This window comes from Lampetra planeri, chromosome 6, assembly GCF_965212315.1.
Source record: "Lampetra planeri chromosome 6, kcLamPlan1.2.h2, whole genome shotgun sequence".
In the NCBI taxonomy this organism is placed as follows: Eukaryota; Metazoa; Chordata; class Hyperoartia; order Petromyzontiformes; family Petromyzontidae; genus Lampetra; species Lampetra planeri.
Window position 1 is genome coordinate 2,172,092 of NC_136112.1, and position 19,837 is coordinate 2,191,928.

At 52.8% G+C, this 19,837-nt stretch overlaps 1 protein-coding gene across 2 annotated transcripts in view; it reads right to left on the reverse strand.

Annotated features, from left to right (window-relative positions):
* Nucleotides 1–227: 227 nt before the first annotated feature.
* The window catches only part of LOC144719380 (uncharacterized), a 50,896-nt gene continuing 31,286 nt past the window's right edge, over nucleotides 228–19,837 (reverse strand). For both annotated transcript variants that reach the window (XM_078595252.1, XM_078595251.1), the window contains exons 6-19: nucleotides 19,319–19,443; nucleotides 17,083–17,293; nucleotides 16,539–16,736; nucleotides 15,980–16,083; nucleotides 14,924–14,984; nucleotides 14,189–14,318; nucleotides 12,528–13,351; nucleotides 10,992–11,052; nucleotides 10,712–10,795; nucleotides 10,122–10,363; nucleotides 9,369–9,418; nucleotides 3,970–4,081; nucleotides 3,741–3,856; nucleotides 228–3,060 (exon numbers count right to left, since the gene is read on the reverse strand). In XM_078595252.1, coding sequence (XP_078451378.1) covers nucleotides 2,742–3,060; nucleotides 3,741–3,856; nucleotides 3,970–4,081; nucleotides 9,369–9,418; nucleotides 10,122–10,363; nucleotides 10,712–10,795; nucleotides 10,992–11,052; nucleotides 12,528–13,351; nucleotides 14,189–14,318; nucleotides 14,924–14,984; nucleotides 15,980–16,083; nucleotides 16,539–16,736; nucleotides 17,083–17,293; nucleotides 19,319–19,443 — 2,637 coding nt within the window. In that variant the 3' untranslated portion in view covers nucleotides 228–2,741. The remainder of the gene's footprint in view (nucleotides 3,061–3,740; nucleotides 3,857–3,969; nucleotides 4,082–9,368; nucleotides 9,419–10,121; nucleotides 10,364–10,711; nucleotides 10,796–10,991; nucleotides 11,053–12,527; nucleotides 13,352–14,188; nucleotides 14,319–14,923; nucleotides 14,985–15,979; nucleotides 16,084–16,538; nucleotides 16,737–17,082; nucleotides 17,294–19,318; nucleotides 19,444–19,837) is intronic.

Consider the following 19,837-nt stretch of genomic DNA (forward strand, 5'->3'; position numbering starts at 1 on the left):
GGCTGTCTCTGGTATAGGCCAATCAAGACAATGCGCATATGATCAGAACATGTTTGTGTGGATGTTTTTCCACAAGTATGTGCGGTTAATGCACACTTGATACCTTGCAATAGGTATCTATTTGGTGTTTGAACATCTTAACACGTCCCGTTTCATTGTCAAAAAGGGTCAAACCTATTGTTATACGTCATACTGGATACAGCGCTCACAAAAAAAAACAGGCGCTGTAAGTTTGTACACATTAGTTTTTATCTACGGCGTCATTTGCCGTTCACGCAAACTGCATCTCTCACGATCACCGAGGAGCCAAAGCTTCGAGGCAGCAGCCAGGCGGTGAGCCGGCACTACCAACAATTGCCAAAGCTCTGCAGTCCTCTCGCTATATATATATTAAGATATTTCCAGCCACTTAACGAGCGTTTATACACGTGAGAGGAAACCAAAACGACGCGGAAATATTAATGAAACTTAACAGGAGCGTACACGCGGACTTTCAGGAGAGACGGATTGCGGCAGACGGAGCGAGTGGGGTGAACATCACCTCCGTTAGAGATACAGTCACGAGTCACAGCGCCAGGATCACTCCGTGTGGCGCAACTTGACCCAACCCACACTCGCCAGCGTGGTGAAGTATGGTCAAACAGCCACTGCTGACCGACCTGGCGTGGGGAGGCATTCCTCCAGCAGTGGATCGTCGACCGAGAGCTGAATGTCAACAATTTTCATTGACTGTAAGACCTTATTTATAATGGGTGCACGTGACCCTCTTGCCACTAGAGACCGCTACATTCACCACAACAGAAAAATCATGACCCCACCCGTTTCATGGCAAGTCATAGAATTGCCGGGGGGGGGGTGGGGAGTCGCGATGGGGGGGGAGGGAACGGTTGGGCAATAGTGGCGAAGGAATCCCACAGAGGACCACTGTGTCGGATAAAAAATGGGGCGATTCCTGTGACAGTGGTAGAAATTCCACGTACCCACGGCAGGGGCGAGTCCAATCCATAGAACAACCACGCTGGACTTTCCCCAAAAAGCGGTTCTCATTGGTGCTGATTTTATCGACCCCCTGACGGAATGATGAGCTAAATCACCCCCCCCATCCTCCCCCTTTCCCCGCCACCGGCAACCAGAATTTGAAACTCGCGACCTTCCGATTGCGAGCCGCTCGCTTTGGCGCCTGGCAGGATGATGGGTGACTCGGCGGAAGAGCGAGCTGACTGTGGTGGCAGGACGGTGGTGGCAGGACACGAGGAGAACAAGGAAGGAGGGAGACCTGGCCGGATGCATCGGCCGTGCGGCACAATAAGCGAGCGTTCCGTGGTCTCCGTGTCACGACGGGACTGTGCATTGATTTGTTCTTTCAGTAACTCAGCCATCCCCGTTCGATGAAACGATCAAATTTCCACGGGGTCAGCTCACACTTAGAGCATTCTGCGGCTGTGTGTGTGTGGGCTGGGTCATGTACCCCGCATGCCCAGCCACCGCATGCTCAAGCAACTTCTGTTTGGCCGCATAGATGGGGCTAAACGAGCACGACATGGGCTGGAGAAGAGATGGACTGATGCAGTACAAGAGGATGTGGAGCTGAGTGGACTTGCCAACGACTAGTGCCAGCGGTGTCAAGATCGGCCTCTATGGAGGAGGCTCGTGAAGGATGATACTGGGCAGTTGGAGGCAGTCGTCCTCCAGCAACAATGGAAGGCAGAGGAGCGACGCTCATAACAACGAGCAGAGCACCTGGTGGCTAAAATGCAGAAATTTGGCACAGTAGGGGGTAGAGCTGGTGCATCTACCAGTCATCTCAGTCAGCCAACCCATGGCACCTGGGTCTGTACCGAGACCTCCTGTCAGTGATGCCTTCGACATTTCAAGTGGCCTCAAAGTGCACCTGGCCTGGCATAGGCGCTGTGGTGACGTCACCATCACTTAATAATATTTTTTGGGACTCGCATATGAAAGAGCCTGTGCTATACCACATCTAGCGTGTGACGAACATTCAGGAGGGAGAGTTTAAATACTAGTACTGGCTAACGTCTTTAAAATAAAAAATACACCTTAACAAGCTTCTGTTTTAGGGAGGAACGCCTACCACTTTGATACAAGTGAAGTTTATTTTACCAAAATAAAAAAGCAGAAATGAAATTCGTAAAACTAAAAATGTAAACTCTAAGCACATTTGCCAGACGTTTCGAGAGAAGGCATTAAACCTCGTTGGGAGCCTCACCCCTGGCAGGTGGCTTGGTGCCATTACGCACGACCACAGGGCAGACTCGACTGGGTTGTGCCGATTCAAGTTTCGTGATAATTGTTCGGTTTAGATCGTTACGGGTTTGACCTGCCTCGAAAGCAACGGCGTACGCTGGACCGAATCCATCCGTAGCGTCCACGGCCGGTGCGGCGGCCACACCGGCAATCCACGCGGAAATAAAAACAAAAAAAATAATCAGATAAATTTCGGCGGCATACGACCGTGGAAATCCTGACCAGCCCGGAGCGAAGAACATTGTGCACCTCGGTTAAATTCAGCGGAGGCGTCACAGACATCCATTCGGCTTTCACCGAGGCTGGGCTCGGGCTATCGGACCCAGACATGGGCTTAAGATTCGCTATAGAGAGCCACGCTCAAGCGGGAGAAGAAGGTTTAGCTCATTCTCCGCGACCGTATGGCGGCGGCGGCGGCAGCAGCAGTACAAGAAGTGGGACGACGCGGCGCGCAAGCGGGCGGCTCGCTCCCTCTCTCAAAAGGTCTGGTTGTCATTGCACTCGGACGTCCAGTGGCCGAACAGTTCGCACGCGTCGCAGTAGGGCCGGTTCTGTTTGCGCGGCCCTCGGTGCGCCGAGTGCGGAGGGGACGCCGGCGACGGGGAGGGCGGAGGCGGCGATGCCGCCCGTGCCGCCGGCGGACCGGACGACGGCGACACCGCCGGAGACGGGCCGGCGGGCAGGGTCGGCGGCGGCCCCTGCGTGGGACACTCCTCGGTGTCGTGAAGGTCGAAACGGTCGCAGATGTCGCAGAAGACTCGGGGGGGCGGCCGGCGAGAGCGCGACTTGGACTTCCTGCGGGGGGGGGAGGTGTGTGGACAATCGGGAAGGAATTGAACGCTCGAGACGACGGCAGGGGGGGGGGGGGGTGGGGGAGAGGAGGGGACGCCAGTGTTTGAGAAGTGATGCAAGCTGAGCCACGGCTGACGCGACAAGAGGCCAATACCAGCAAGGTGCAGGATGTGACGTCAAAGCAGGATCGCAACTAATAATTTTACGGATGAGCATCCGAGTGAAATTCAAATAATGTTTTACGTAATGCTATGAAATTATCCTTGGGTGCGTGACTTTTGCGAAGCACACGGCTGCTATAAATATACCTCTCAATGGCAACGCTCCGGGTCTCCTACTCTTCACGATTAGTTGCTGCGTCTATGCCACGTGCACCTCCAAATCGTCTAACCTTGTCTCACCATCTCAATTCCTGCCCACCTCTCTTGCTCCTTCTCTTCATCGGCCTCCATGCCGTTGTTAATTTCACCCGCATCTGTCATTTTACGTCTCGCTCAACTTCGTTTAATTTTGTTTTCCTTGCTAAATGATATCTGTAACCTAGCTTTAATTCTCACACCACCCTTTGAGCCGGGAGTACAACATCACGAATGGAAAACTGAAATGGTAACAATATATGCATTGTGTCAAACGTTGAAATAGAAAGTTCGACAGAAAACCCAGTGATGGACAGCGAGACTCACGATGGTGACGTTTTGTCATCTCCATTCAACGACGCCTCCACCAGCTTCTCCAGTTTACCCTTGAGCTCCTCGTTCTTCTGCTGAAGTCCCACGATCACGGCGTTGAGAAATGAAACCTGGAGCCAACGAGGCACATGCGGGGGGATGTTACCAGATTCGCGTTAAGGTCCAGGGTGCGGCAAACACCAACATCTCAACAATCGCCAGCTTCATCACTAAACGTCCTTACCTCTCCACGTGTGGGACTCTGAACCGCATCCGTCCCAGCATCCTTCGGGGTGTCCGTCAGTTGCGATGCATTGTGGGAGTTCTCGTTCGATTCCTGTCTCACCACCACCTCGCTGCGGGGGTTAAGAGGTTTAAGCGGCACGTTCCAACATGCGTCGTGTTAGCACGCCTCGTTCGCAGCGGTTCTTCTTTAAAACCTGAGGTGCACGCTGCACCCCCTGGGGGTGCGAGATGCCCTTTCTGGGGATGCGAGACGTGGCCAGATTTTGTGTTAGAAGGTAAATAATCGAAACACAAATTAAGCAGAGGCACGTAAGTACAACTACTTTATACAACGACTTTGTTACATCAAACTCTATGTACATATGAACATTATAATTCCTTACGATTGGGAACCAAAGGGGCGCAAGGCTGCAGTAAACGTTAAGAACGACTGCTCAAGTGGGGACACGCTGGCGAGACGTCTTCGAAGAGGTGGGGGATGCCCACACTTGACCCCGCCGCATGTAGCCAATGTTAAACTTGAAGATTTCCTCTAAACATTTAAAGGTCGTGAACGCTTTGTACACAATGGTGTTTTTGTAACATTTACAGCTGTCAAGACCCTGGACCACAATGCCATGCAACCAGAGACCACCGCCACCAAAGTCCTTACAAATATTTGCCTTTATTTACCTTTTACCATCATCGTTGTTTTTGTCTTCATCATCATCCTTTACTCTTTACTACCGAGGAGCAGATAATATAGCGAGGATACATGCGTTGCAGCGCGTAGAGAACGTTTAAAAGTAAACGAGCGTCGATCACCCGCAGCTACAATTGCACGAAAGTGCAGCGAGCACGCGAGCGAGGTGGCTGATGACAACGCGCGGGGAGCACGTGAAGGGTTCGCTGACGACTTAAAAAGCCATGAAAGTAATGAAGTAACCCAAGGACAACATAAATTAGTGACGACTGTGATGTAATGTACAATGCAGGTGTGGTGTCGGTAACAAGTTGGAGATGTATAAACTCGCACACAGATTCTCTCTCACACAACACAGCAACACACCAAGCCAAAGTTTCCAGGGGGCCTCGTACAAACGCAAAGTCCCATGCTCCCTTACGCTACGACGGTAAGAGGAAAACGAAGCATCCATGGCATGGGCCATGTAACCGCCGCTGACCGCTCAAACGTGTTATCGCGTCTTGCAGTGATGATGTTACCGTTCTGATTATTATTTGATTAATAAATTACTAACGTTATAATATTTTACCGTTGGATCACAGAGACAGAAAGACACATGCAAGGGGCGTCATAGCGCCGTAGGGTTCGCACGAACGAGGGCGGGGGTCGGGGGGGGGGTGTGTTACACAGTCGACGCGTTTTCTACCCGCGTCGGTCGTTCGACGACGCTGCAACCTCATTGCGGTCTTTAGAAGACGCTGCTCAGTGCGGCACCAGACGCGGCGCGGCCAGCGGCATGGACGGGGCCGTGCGATCGGCGGCGCCATGCTCGCGGGCTCCATGGCGCGTCGGCGAACGACAGAAACATTTTAAAACGTTTATTTAAAAAAAAAACGGGCCGATTTTGTTCGTGATCGACTCGCTTCGCACGAATATTGTAATCGGTTGTGATTTTTGTGTTGTTTCATTGCATTTGAACTGTCGGACAAGTATCAGCGCATCTTGGGCGAAGGCGTTCAATGCACTGCATCGTTGATCCTCGTGGATGATATCCTTTATTTACTTGTCAAGCACGCTAATCGGGGGCACGGCTGTGCCGCAAATTCTCTTCCTTCTTCGTAACGCAAAGATTAAAAGATTTTTTTTTTAAATTGCTCATTTAAAAGTGGCACGTGACAATTAGGCAATTTTCGGGGGAACGCAGTTGCTTAACAGAGCAACCTATGGTTGCACGCAGGTTTTTTTTCCCTCAGCCACACGTTGTCCGTACGTTGTCCGGGTGCAGTTTTCCAGGTTGGGTTATGTGCCGAGCCTTTCATCTCTCAGGTCCTCACCACGTGCAACTGTGGGCACCGTCGGGAGTTCAAGTCCAGGAGCGGAAAAATGAAGATGCCCTCAGTGGTGCGTGGCGAAAGCTTGAGTGAAAAAATGCGCCAACGTGCAGTCCAACCGGAAGTGCTGCGCATGGAGGTACAGCGTACGGTTGTGAGCCTGCACGACAAGGCCCCGCAAGCACTTTCAAAAGAATTAAGGCCATCACCATTGGAACGTCATTTGCCAGTAAAAATATGATGATTGGTTTTTTACCCTTCTATTTGGCAACAAAACTGACACCTTTTTTACAAGGAGTCATGTTTACATAGACCACAATACCTGCAGTCATAATGCAAACAAAAAACATAACTCTGATAATGTGCACTGTCCTTGAAGTTGATTGGTCCACACCCGAGACAGCTTTCCTTAGAGCCTAGTCTCACATGGGTTGGACCAGATGACGCCTTTTGGCGTGTGGTCTATGTAAACATGACTCCTTGTAAAAAAGGTGTCAGTTTTGTTGCCAGATAGAAGGGTAAAAAAACTATTATCAATTAAGGCCATCGTTTGGAAACACTCGGTCTGGACGACCGGACGGCATCAACGCAACCGACGCCACGAAGCTGCGCCAATAGAATGGTTCAAGCGAGGGAAACTACGCTTGCCGTTTACGAGATGTCGATTCACATTGCTTGGTGCTGGCGTCTGGGTTTTCTCCACGGGATCGGCGCTACGTCTTGCCTGGGCAGCCACCCCCGGCCTCCCCAACGGAGGCAAAAAACCAATCGAGTTTTTTTTTCGACTCGAAAATCTCGTGTATTACGATAGCAACTTGGCGATAACCAGTCCCTTCGAGAGAAATCTGGTTCCCCGGTGCATAATGTTGGCTGAAGTGTAAAAAAAAAACCAACCTGATTCCTTTCTATTAATGAGCATTGAGGCATTGGTGCTTACCTCTTGTTCAAAGCCCTGAGCGGGAATTCCACACTTTATGGCAGGGGACGATTCTATCCATAGGACAACCAACGGTTACTTCGCCCACAAAGTGGTAAGAATTTTATCTACCCCGGAGGGATGATCGGATGAGTCATCCATAAACCTTGATTTGAACTCATGCCCTTCCAATTGCGAGCGGCTCGCTCTACCGCAAAGCCACCCTGCCAGTAGAATGTTGGCTATGGGTCCCAATTCTTTCCCGTAAAACCTGGACAAAGAAATCATTGTAATGTTTGTGTCCCCAACCCCCCACTGCCACCGCCATCATGTGCTTGCGGCGCTGGTGCAGTTGTAACCAACCCCCTTTCCATCCCCTCTCATCAGGCCTGGCAATTATCTCTTAGTTACTCGCACGCTGAGCACAGAGCATTGTTTTGTTGATGAACAGTTTGGCAAAGATGAGAAGCGCTTGCCACTGGTGTCCGTGAGCTTATAACCCACGATGGCCACTTGTGCTTACGAACAATTCAACCCGGCCACTTGGCAACTCTGGCCTTGCTCAGTCGATGATGATGGCCACCATCATCACCATCATCATCACCACCACCACCTCCTCCTCTAAGTAGACAGTGAATGAGTGATTGAGGAGCCAGGCAAGGAAGTGAGGCAAAGACAGGAAAGACGCACAGATGACTCCAGAAGGACAACGGGCCAGCTCTCCGTTCCAGCAATCGAGGAAATCTATCAAATACTCCCGCTCAACCGTCGCTCAATGGGAGGTCGCTCCTTCTCCGTTGCTGCAACCCCATACTGTAGAACTCCTTTTCCCCAGCAGTTGGTGCTGTTAAGTCCCTGCCTCTGTTCAAGTCCAAGCTCAAGATCCTTTCATGTTTCATTTGCAATATGACTGACTGCCCCTCTCTACAAAATAAATACGCACACTGTATGCCGTACAGTGTATTGAAATACGCTTGCATTTAGACACACCGCTATATAAATACAAATTGTATTATAATTGCAACAAACGCACGATTACTTGTGGCGGCGCCTACTCAAACAGACGAAAGAAGGGGGAAGTAGGGGTGGTGGTGGGGTGGCAGGGTGGTGCTCTGTCGAGCGTTTGGCACTATACGCGCTACAGCCCAGGAGCCGTTCGTCTGTAACGTGCGTGCGTGCGTGGGGGGGGGATGGAAGGAGTCGCGAGGGAGACGTGGGGTGGCGACCGAGGTGAGGGGCAGCCGGGGTGGCCGGGGCGGGGGGTGGCGGGGTCAGTGAGGGTCTGCTTCGCTCGTTCTTACCATGGTGGAGGAATCGCAAGGTGAGAGAGTGCAAGCCAAACAAAGAAAAAACACGACGTGAAACAAGAGAGGGAAAAAGACACGGATTAATTCGGAAGGATGGCGAGGCGAGCACTGTGTAGGGAGCGTGCACATTCTAAAGAGTGGTCGTGACACAGTAAAACGTGTCAAGTTCAATGGGTCACATTTGCCGGGCGGCGTGCGGTGGGACACTTAGTTACTTTGAGGGATTGCCGAAGTTTTGAAAGCCACCGACAGCATCTCTAATTCAGTAGCTTCCCTCGCTGCTGCGATGACAACAGCGATGACGGTCGGCATTATCTTTGCAGTGCCCTCGTACATTGCGGTTAATTAAAAGACGTGTACATTTGAACAAAATGCTTCAGGTCAACGAGTTTGTTTTCCCAAGCTTTTACCGATGTCTTTTACTTCGTTTCGGAAAATCGCGGCACAAGTGTGTGAGGGATTCTTGTTCGCGTTTGGCTTCAGAACGCACGGCACGGCAGCGGTGTGGGAGCGGCAGTGGTGCATGCTGGGTGGTTGTTGCGGTTGTGGTGGTGTGATGGGTGCTGCGGGTACAACGGCAGTGCTCCCCGTGGCGATGCGTGGTGGCCGACGGCGCCAAGGGAGAGTGCTCGTGCCAGCTGTTAGAAAATACTATGAACTATTTTTTAACTTTACCAGGTTAGGCCCACTGAGCTCTAGGCTCCTTTTCAGAAGCGACCTGGCCACAAATGATAACTCAACGATGTGGCTTATCACGTGGACATTTATAGCAGCCAAATACTCTGAACGCACGTTGATTCTAAATGTGAAGGGAATAACCGGAGGACCCGGAGAAAAATCTCCGCGACCAGAGGGAGAAAGACTCCAAATATACAGCAGGCATCAGGGAGTCGAACCCGCGACCTCCTGTATACCAGGCGACGGAGATAACATCTTGCCACCGAGGTACGCCTGGGTGGCGGAGCCGAGTGGATATGTGAACGGTTCTCATGGCCTGCCATGAGCACGCTCCAACGCCATGACCTTTTCCGCGGACATTGTCTTGCACTCAACGACTGCGGTTGGAAAGCTATAAAGAGAATGTTTCGAGTCCCCCGCGGGTTTTCCGTCCGGCAACGCATCGCGCGAATTCAACAAGTGACGTGCAGGTGCTATAAACACAAACATCAAAAAGCTTACCTTCGGACGCCGTCTTCCAAGTCGGCAGCGCTTCGCCTGTCTTTGGCACTCTGGGAAAATCGCAACAAAGCCGAGTTTCAATGAAACTTGTGTGTGTTTGTCCGTGTGCGTACACTACAATTATGCGAGGTTCTCAGAAGCTTCAAGAGAATATAACCCCGTGCACGAGACAGAGCTCACGGTTTAGTCAAACGTTATCAAATAACACTAGCACTAAAATTAGAAGCCTCAGTCGTGTCTAAATCCACTGCCAGATGAATTCATAGCTGGGTTTTTTTTTGACAAGCTCGGCGGTTGGAGCGACGAATCTGGCCACTCGAGTTCAATTACCGCTCACGGCTAACGCTGGTTGCTTACCAGAACCGATTCTGGGCCCCTGCCCTCTCCCTTCACCGACCGGCACCAAACAGCGTGGTGGACGCCACGGTCAAATAAACCCTGCAACCCCCACTCGGCGTGGAGAAACCCTCGAAGTGACTTGGTCAACACAAATGATAGCTCAACGAAGTGGCTTATCATCACATGGAAATTTATAGCAGCCAAATACTCTAAACGCGTGTTTTGAAATGTGGAGGGAAAAACCGGAGGACCCGGAGAAAAATCCATACGACCACGGGGAGAACATGCAAACTCCAAATATACAGCAGGCATCAGGGTCGGGATCAAACCCACGACCTCCTGTAAACCAGGCGAGGTAGTTAACATCTCGCAACGGCGGGCGAACGTGACCGGCGTGCCGCGATGGGAGCTCACCCGGAAGGCCTCCAGGAGGGCCTGCAGCTGCTGATTGCGCTGCTCGGAGCTCTCCAGCATCTTCTGCGCCTCGGAGAGCCGCAGCCTCAGGTCCGATCCCAGCTCGTCCACGGCGGCGTCCCCGGCGGCGTCCCCGTCCGTGGGGGGCGGCGGGGGTGTCCGCTCGGCCACCGCGGCCTCCGGCACCGCGCCGTTGAGGCTGGCCGGCTCGTTGGCTCCCGCCGCCGATTTCTGTTTCACGTCTGGCGACGACGACAATGACGACGATGACAACGATGACGACGATGACGACGATTACGATAATTACGACGATGACAATGATTACGACGATGACGACAACGATGACAATTCTCACAATTATATTTAACTATTAGATACATATTTCTAAAAATAAATGTCAGATTTGTTCTGCACGTGACAATTTCACTTGTTTGGTGCTGTCAGGCGGTGGAGGGTCACATGACATACAAATTTGGCCAGATCTTTACCTAGATTATGACGTGGCCTAACCCACAAATCCATGATGAATCAATGAGAAGCTAAGCCGGAGCTTTTCAAATGCAAGAGAGATTACATTGTTTCCCGAGTACCTGATACTTGCAGCTGAGCCTTCTCAAGCTGCAGGCCGAGGCTTCGGCATTCCTCCTCCTTGCTGCTCAGCTTCGAGAGCAGGTCTACACGAAGAACAACGCAACGGCGGCGTTTCCGTCAGCGGCGCCAACGGCAACGCAAAGCGCGTCCTTAGTAGAGCGCCAAACGTGGAGCGGTGTGCGTGGCGGTGTGCGTGTGGGCGTGCGTGGGAGCATGCGTGAGGGCGTGCGTGCTTGCGGGGGGACCGTCGGGGGGTGTGAGGGGGGGGTGGCGTCGGACCCTTCACGGCGTGTTCCAGCTTCTGGTCGCCACCCTCCAGAGTCCCGTTCATGTCCTCCGTCTGCGGCAAACGCGCAAGCCAAGGTCCACTCACTAAGCGCGTTCTCTCGTCTTATCCCGTCTCCTTACATCTTGCGTAGGTGCACATGGAGCGCCTTATTCCAAGGCGCTTTGCAACGGTTATAGACATGAGGTGACAGTGGCTGAGATAACAAGTTGGGGTTTATTAAGAGTGGTGGTGTAGTTATGGTGACAGTTCGAAGAATGGGTGGGAGGAGTTGGGGTAGTCGTTGGGGTAGTGATAGGAGTAGGGGTAGTGATAGGGGTAGTGGTAAGGGTAGGGATAGTGATAGAGGTAGTGGTAAGGGTAGTAATAGGGGTAGTGATAGGGGCAAGGGTAGTGATAGGGGTAGTGGTAAGGGTAGGGGTAATGATAGAGGTAGGGGTAGTGGTAAGGGTAGTAATAGGAGTAGTGATAGGGGCAAGGGTAGTGATAGGGGTAGGGGTAGTAGTAAGGGTAGTAATAGGGGTAGTGATAGGGGTAGGCCTGGTCGTTGTTGTGGGGTGGGGACATCGAGTAGCAGTAGGATGGGCTAGAGGGAAGAGATGGGTTTTAAGGGAGGAACAGAATCAGATAAGTGAAGACGATTATCCTTACATTATCCTATCCTTACCCTTCCACCGAGCGACATTCCAATTATGTCACTTGCTGCGATGTCAGGGTGGAGGTAAAAGCGCAGCCCTGCAACTGCCTGCTCACGCCACTGTTGGCGGTAGGGGCCTTCGCAAAACGACAGGGGGCTCTTCGAGGGTATTTCCGGCCCACTCTTTCACGCCGGCCGGATGCCTTGCAACTGGTGGGAGTATTCTCACTTAACCCCGCCGCAACGTGACCCCGCACGGTCCGCTAAACGCTCTCGCAATCGGACGAACGACTTTCCATTTGGAATTCGCACGGTTGGCTACGTCCGGCGCGAAAGAAGTTCAACGTCCATACGTACGTTGAACAGTGGCTCCACCGAGTGTCAGAGAACAGCCCCCGATACATTATGCGACAGAGAGAGAGATGTCTGCAATGACTCACCCCGAGCTAAGAATGCTCTGATACGTGCATTGTCTTTGTGCTGTTCACCTTGTGGCGTTGTTCTCTGGTCTGACACAGGTGGTGAGACTAGGCCCTAAAGAACAAGGCTGCCTCTGGTGTAGACCAATCCGTTTCAAAGACAATGCTTATATATGATCAGAGTTTGTTTGCATTGTCACCGCAAGTACGTGTGGTTAATGCAGACTTTATGCCTTGCAAGAGGTTTCTATTTGGTGCATTAACTTCTTAACACCTCCTGTTTAATTGCTATAAAGGGTAAAACCTCCTCTTATTTTTCATATTTCAACAGGCTACTTCATCCAAACACGAGGCGTACTGTGGTCGGGCATTCACCGCTTCTTGCAGACCGTTGGCAATTAAGCCGAAGCGTTCACACACGTCTCAGAACTGGAGAAGCTTTCGATTTGAGTAAAAACAACCAGAACACTTACATTGTTGTTGACTGCCACCTTGATGTCCTCCAGCGTATGGAGCTTCTCCTGCAGCCTGGAGACCTCCTCGCGGCCGCGGGCCTCCGCCTCGCGCAGGCTCTCGTAGTCCTTGGTCTTCTGCTCGGCCACGGCGAGCTTGGCGCGGAGGGACATGAGGACGTCGCCGTCCTCCTGGCCGCCCACCTGCTGCTCCTCCAGCTCCTTGAGCTTCTCCTCCGCGTCGTGCTGCTTGCTCAACGTCTCCTCTAGCTCCACCAGGTGCTGGTCCGTGATGAGCTCGATCTGCGCCCTCAGCCGCTCGATCTCCCTCTCCTTCTCCTCCTGCACCTCCTCGAGCTCGCGACGCATTTGCTCCCTCTCCTTGGCGACGGCGCCCGCCTCCACGCTGTGCTTGGCCCTCAAGAGCTCCAGCTCCTGGCGGCTCTCGACCTTCAAGCTCTCAACGACGGACCTGTGCTCGGCAATTTCCCTGCGGTGGCCTTCGCAGCCGGACACCAGGGAGGTCCTCAAATCCTCCGTGGCTTTCTGGTGCTCCTGCGCCAAGGCCTCCAGCCGGCCCCTCCACTGCTCCAGGTTCTCCTGGTTCTCCCTGCCGGCGCGCTCGTACCTCGCCTGCAGGATCTTGGCCTCCTCCGACAGCTGCTCGTTGGCGGCTCGCAGCTTGAGCAGCTCGGCCTGGTGGTCCCGCTGGGTGGTCAGCAGGTGCTCCTTAAGAACGTTCACTTCCTGCTGGTGGCCCTGGCTCACGGCATGCAGCTGCTCACGCAGCCCGTCCAGCTCCTGCTGGAGGCTCAGGATGCTGCCAGTGTCCGCGCCGTCGCCGTCTGTCAAGGCGACAAGGATGCGGTTGATCGACGGCGCCCTCTCGCAGGCAGGGCCAGCGCAAGGGGGCCCTTGAGGGGCTTGCCGCTGATGTTGAGGGACCCCCCCCCTGCCCCTCCCTACACCTCAATAAACAAGTAAATATATCCTGCTTCAATAATTTGGCAATTACGGTCTTAGCGACACCATATGTACGACTACCAGTAATGTGCCAAAACAAAGCCGAAGGCCTTGTTAGTTGTAACCTTCATCCAGCTCTGTGAATGTCCGTCACGTTTACAAACTGGAAGAGAAACGACAACGATGAATGACAATTTAGCGTTTGGTAATACGCCGAGCACTCAGTGGGGCAAGCTGCCAAAGCGGCCAAACACGGCTTGAACCACACACAATGCCGATCTCTCTAGGAGGTTGCGGGTTCGATCCCAACCCTGACGCCTGCTGTATATTTGGAGTTTGTGTGTCTCTCTCTCTCTCCCCGTGGTCGTGTGGATTCTTCTCCGGGTCCTCCGGTTTTTCCCTCCACATTTAGAAACACGTGTTTCGAGTATTTGGCTGCAATACATTTCCACACGATGATGAGCCACTTTGTTGAGCTATCATTTGTGATAGCCAGGTCGTTTCTGAAAATGAACTACATATCTCAGTGGCCCTTACCTGGTTTTAACAAAAAAAATTCATTTTTTTAAAAAGTAATATCAGTTTCTATTGACTCAACCCGGCCGCTCCATTCAACGGACCTTTCACGTTAAAAGTGCGCGGAACAAACGGGGCCACGCGAGGAATTAACGAGGGGAGCTCGAGGGCAAAAACAATCGAGGGTGGGGGGGGCCTCTGACCGGGGGTGCGGGCCGACGGGGTGGCGCTGCCCTCGCCGAGCCGCGCCCTCAGCTCGGCGACCTCCGACCTCCGCAGCGCCAGCTCCGCCTCCAGCTCCCGCATACGCGACCTCTCCCTCATCGTGAGCGCCTGCGGACGGGAGGAGAGCGGGTGCGGTGGAGTAGCCGCCGACGTTGCGACCTGTGCGTCCACGCGGCTAGCGCGACCGCCCCCATGGATGGCACCGCGCGGTGAACGCCGGGGCAGGGGGGGTGGGGTCAGGGTAATGTACAGTTCATCCCACCCAAAATGCGCAACCGCTCCAAGGAGAGGGAACTTCAGGTGTGCGGGTTCCTCTTGATAGAGACTTGTATGCAAAGAAAGATTAAGAAATTAATACGTAATATTGCGAATTGTTATTTACAGCGCTTGTTTTCAACAACGCAATCTCTCTTTGTGCACGAGTCCACATCCACGTATCTTTCAATTGAAAACTTATTCTGAGATCGCGTTACGAATTTCTTCGTGAACGAGTTTCTCAGTATAGCATCAAAGACATAAACCCAAATCCTATTCCCTAACGGAGTTAACAAGAGTTCAGAGTATTTTTTTACTTCGGCGCATTAAAATAACAAAGGCTTCTATGTTTTGGAGTGAACATGAAGAAATTACATTTCAAGGCACATTATCTATGCCTCAAGTCTTTTTCTGTTGGCCCATGCATACACACGTCCAGCAAGCGTTGCAAAGCGTACCTCGAGATCCCCCTTCGTGATGGACTCTTCCTCAACGCAGAACTGCAGGTCCTCCACTCTCCTGGCCACCCGGGAGATTCCATGTAACCAAGAAAAGAAGGGGGGGTGGGGTTTTACAACTGACAACACGAGTCACAGAGCATTCAATGCCCGTGGGGAGAGGTTATTCGCCACCACAAATGGCTACACGTTCTAATCGGGTCAGAGGTGACAGAAGGTGAGGTGCTCTCCGATGTGTTTTCGGGTGGTACCGCGCGTTGTACGGCACGATGTCCGATGTTTCGCGCCACGTGTTGGGAGCTCCAGTTTCCTCCCAGACAGAGAATAACGACAGTGGCCACCGGCGTACGTCGGGAAAGAGCCGAGCCGAGCCGAGCCAACATCCAGAACTGGTAACATCGGCAACGGCGAGACAGCGACGTCGATCGTCGTTGTGTGACAGAGTGAGCCGCTACAATTCAGCTCGTGAAAAAGCTACCAGTACGAGGAGTGAATCGTCAGGACGTCGTGCCAAACGACGCGCAGCACGAAGCACCGATGCAGTGGAAGGCAACGGCGTGTGGTGGGGCGCGCCTGCCGTCCGGCGCTTTGGAGGCAAACAAGGGCCGACGGTTCACGCGGATTTGTGAACCTCCGACCGACCCGACCGTGAAACGCCAAAGGCAGGTAAAAGAGGAGTGGAGAGAGCGGCATGATCGGTACATTTGGCACTGGAGAGAGAAGCTAGAGAGGAGAGCGGCTTTAGCGTTTGCAGCCATGAGAATAGGTTTTCCCCTTTTTTCTGGCAACAAACAGGTGTTAAGATGTTAAAACACCAAACTGAAACCTTTTACAAGGAATCATGTCTGCATTAACAGCCAAAGGAGAGAACTTGCGGGAGGGGGGAGGGGGCGATAGATCAGCGAGATCAGCTCATGCGTTGGAGCGAGACGGATGGTGCCATCGCGAGACCACGGGGTAAACAACGGCACGGGGAGGCCTACGTATGGCGGTGGATGGATCACGGCTGGTGATGAGCCCGGACACCTGACCGACCGGCGAAGATTTCCTCCTCACCTTCGCTCTTCCTCCAGCTGCGAGATGAGGTCACCCTTCTCCCTGCCCGTCACCTCCAGCGCCGCCTTGAGCTCGCACAGGCACATCGCCATCTCCGCGGTGGACTGTCGGGCGGGCAAGCGGGCAGGCGAACGGGGTTTATTTTCTGACACAACCGTAGCCATTACTCACATCTGGACCGTGTCGCTGGAATGGACAGAGAGATGGGAAAATTAAAGATGTGACTGGACGGACGAATGAATGAACGAATGAATGAATACACTCATGAACTGATAAATGAACGGTTGGTTGCGTTGCACAAACGAGGGCACCTGCCCTGCCCCTAGATCGCCAAGTGCTGTAACGATCGAACGAACAAATGAATGGACAGACGGACAAACTATCAAACAACTAAGCGTTTGTCGCGCGTGCCAGAGATGTGCGTGCACCTCGCCTGCCTGCTACCTTTTCTCGGGCTGCAACAAACAAACGAATGGATGGACGGACAATCGCGTGTTGTGCGCACGCGCGCGGGAGATCGTCGTCGCAACGTGTGCGGGCGCGTGCGCCGCGTCGCCACCTTGTCGTGCGTTGTCTTGAGGGCACCGAGCTCGCGCTCGAGGTTCGCCACGGTGGTGGTCGCCTTGGCAACCTCGGCGCGCTCCAGGTCGCGCTCGGCGAGCAGCTGCTCGATGTGCTGCTGCTTCTCCTTGAGCGCCTCCTGCAGCGCCGTGTTGCCCGCGATCTTCCGCGAGTAGAGCGAGCTCGTCTCCGTCAGCTGTCGCGGGCAGGGAGGGAGGGAGGGAGGGTGGGAGTGAGGGAGGGCCGACCATTAGGGATTTGTGTTAATCTCACCGGCGTGTGAGCCGGAGCAATAGTAAATCACTTGGTATGTGCGACAATTTTAATTGCTTGGCTACTTATGACGTAAATATATATTCTACATTTCTCTTTATAACCGCCAAAACCTGCGCGTAAAACGTTCATCATTATTATCACTATCGTCGTCGTCTTTCTAGACGACGTCTGTGAAAAAGAGCTTCATAGCTCATCGGATTCCTCCACAGTCTAATGAAAGATTTTGATCGTTGCCGTCGTTGTTCGTGTCAGCGTCCCGCTCTCACCAGGCCCGTGCGGCTGGGCCGCCCCCCGACGGACGAGGCGACGGAGCTGAGCGAGCTGACCGTCGAGCTGCTGGGGCTGTGGCGCAGCGACGAGAACCCCGAGGCCGACGCTCGCTTCATCTTGCGACGCGCCGACGTCGACGGGAAGCCGATCTTCGCCACCTTGTGGATCGGAGCGAAGAGCCCGTACCGCTGCTGGCACTGGAAGTACCTGCGCGTGTGCGCGCACGTGCGTGGCGAGAGATCGCATGGGGCGCGAGGCGGGGAGCCGTGGCACAGCGGTTAGCGCGCTGCACTGCTCTACGAACCCAGCGTCCCAAGTTGAAACTATAAAAAACTTTTTTATTTATTTTACCAGGTAAGGCTTACTGAGCTATATAAGTCTTTTTCAAAAGCGACCTGGCCACAAATGATAGCTCAAAGAAGCGGCTCATCACGTGGACATTTATAGCAGCCAAATACTCTACACGCATGTTTATCAATGTGGAGGAAAAAACCGGAGGACCCGGAGAAAAAAATACACGTGACCATGGGGAGAGACACATGCAAACTCCAAATATACAGCAGCAGGCATCACAGGGCCGGGATCGAACCCACGACCTCCTGTACACCAGGCGAGGTAGTTATGTGCCACGGTGGCGAGTTTGATTGCCGCTCGCAGCCAACATCGGCGATGAATGTCTTAACCGGTCCCTGGGCCTCCCCTAGGGCGACTTGTAATCCCGTTACAATGGCACCGTGGTTAGCACACTGCACTATAAACCCGGTGACCGGTCATGGATAATATGAGTGGCGGCGTTGACTCAACCCTAAAAGAGTAGCTGGTGCGATGTGTAAACATCAGCACTGGGGAGACGAAGGGGGCCAGATGTGCTCCTAACCACACCACCCTCTCATTGTGCTGTGCCGGCCTTCGTAGATACTCACTAATAGCACTTGCCCCAACAGTATGTTAAGGCTATATGGGGAACCTATGTCTTTGGAGGTAGTGGGTAGGCATATAAAATATTGATCGGTTCTTTGGTTAAAAATGTATGGTTAGGCTCATTGCTAAATTACGACGGATGTAAATCGGTTATTTATGACGAATTCACAATGTACACAAATGTGGCTTTATCGCGAAGTGAAACGGATGAGATAGCAAAACGAATGAGGCAATAACATCTCGAGAAACTGCACAGACAAGACGGAACAAATTAATCAAGCATCAAATCGACGCACGGTCGCGAATTTGTGAGAATTCACCAAATGTGGGCGAATAATAATTTCGTATCTTGTTGCGACGGTGAGGCAGAGGCAAAACCCCCCCCTCTATTATGGAGGCAGAGAGACAGTTTGCTCGACTCGCAAAATTGATACGCGCCCGCTTTCTCCGCAGAGTGCACTGAGATGCAGTCGCACTGAAGACACACCGGACAAGTCTACGGACGGTGTCATCATATTGGAGCGAGCACAGCAACTAAGCGGTGGGAGGTACTTACGCTTCAATCACCAGAAGGGCTTGCATCGGTTCAAGCACATACAAGAAGAGCGTACACTATTTTGTATATTTGTATTACGATCTTGTAGAAAGTTGCAGCGACTGTAAAAACACACACATTAGTTCCGAGACAAGATAACGACGCGGCTGCTCGTTTCTGCCGCAACGATTTAAATCTTATCCTGGAAAATCAGCATCACCAAAATTGCAACAAAGATGCGTTATCCCAGCAAAGCGTCGTCCAGGTTGAGTCAATCATATCCAACTCGGGTATGAAAATTGTAATGTTGCTCTCACCTGGTTAACGTCAAGACTACCAAACGGATTCCAATATGATCACCAAATCTTAATTTAAACTTGTAACCCGCACCACCGCCATCTCCGCCGCAGTGTCCGCTCGCTCTCAAAGAGAGAGAGAGAAAGGATGACTCAGAGGCTCGAGGAGGAGGAGGAACCACAAACCAGCGAGAAAGGCTGCAGCAGCAGCAGCAGCCACGGGTTGAATCGGTGCCAAATTCTACCCAATCGGGAAATTAATGCAGATTATGTTAGACCCAGGCATGCGGCACCACTGCTGCTGCTGCAATCTCTGCACGATCACATTTTCTCCGCAAAGCCCCTTTGTCAGTTTCAATGTTATTTTTAAATCAGTCGAGAACATCGCCAGCAGGCGCCTCGTTCTCTCCCCCCCTCGATCTCTCTCTCTCTCTCCCCGCTCGCCCTCTCTCTCTCTCTCTGGACCCGCTGGTGCGGTACCTGGTGCCAGCGACAGCGCCGTCGTTCTTCCCGAGCGGCTCGTCGAGCTCCACGCCGCACCACTCGCCCTTGGCAAAGTCCGTTTCTCCGACGAAGCGCACCACGCCCGCCTTGGTGCCGCCCACCTGCATACGCCCCGGGCAGGGAGACGCGGCGGGGTTGACGGAGACGCGGCGGGCGATGCGACGCGCGAAGTGGCGGCGGTCGTTCTTCACTAGGAATCGGAGGAATTCGTCACGGTTGGAATGTTATAAAAATGCTGTTGTCGGCGTGGGTTGTTGAGAAATATCCCTTTGGTTGTACCTGGCTTAACAGAATCTCTCTAGACTGAGAGATTCTATCTGGACTGAGAGAATCTCTATGGATTGAGATTTCCCATTGATTGACCGATTCTGAAGGTCGGTTAAGAGAATCCCTCTACACTGAGAGATTCTCTCTGAATTGAGACATCCCCTCTCCCAGCCTCTCTCTGCTCAGGATCACGAATCGTGCAGATTCCGGCACGAGAAGATTAGATTT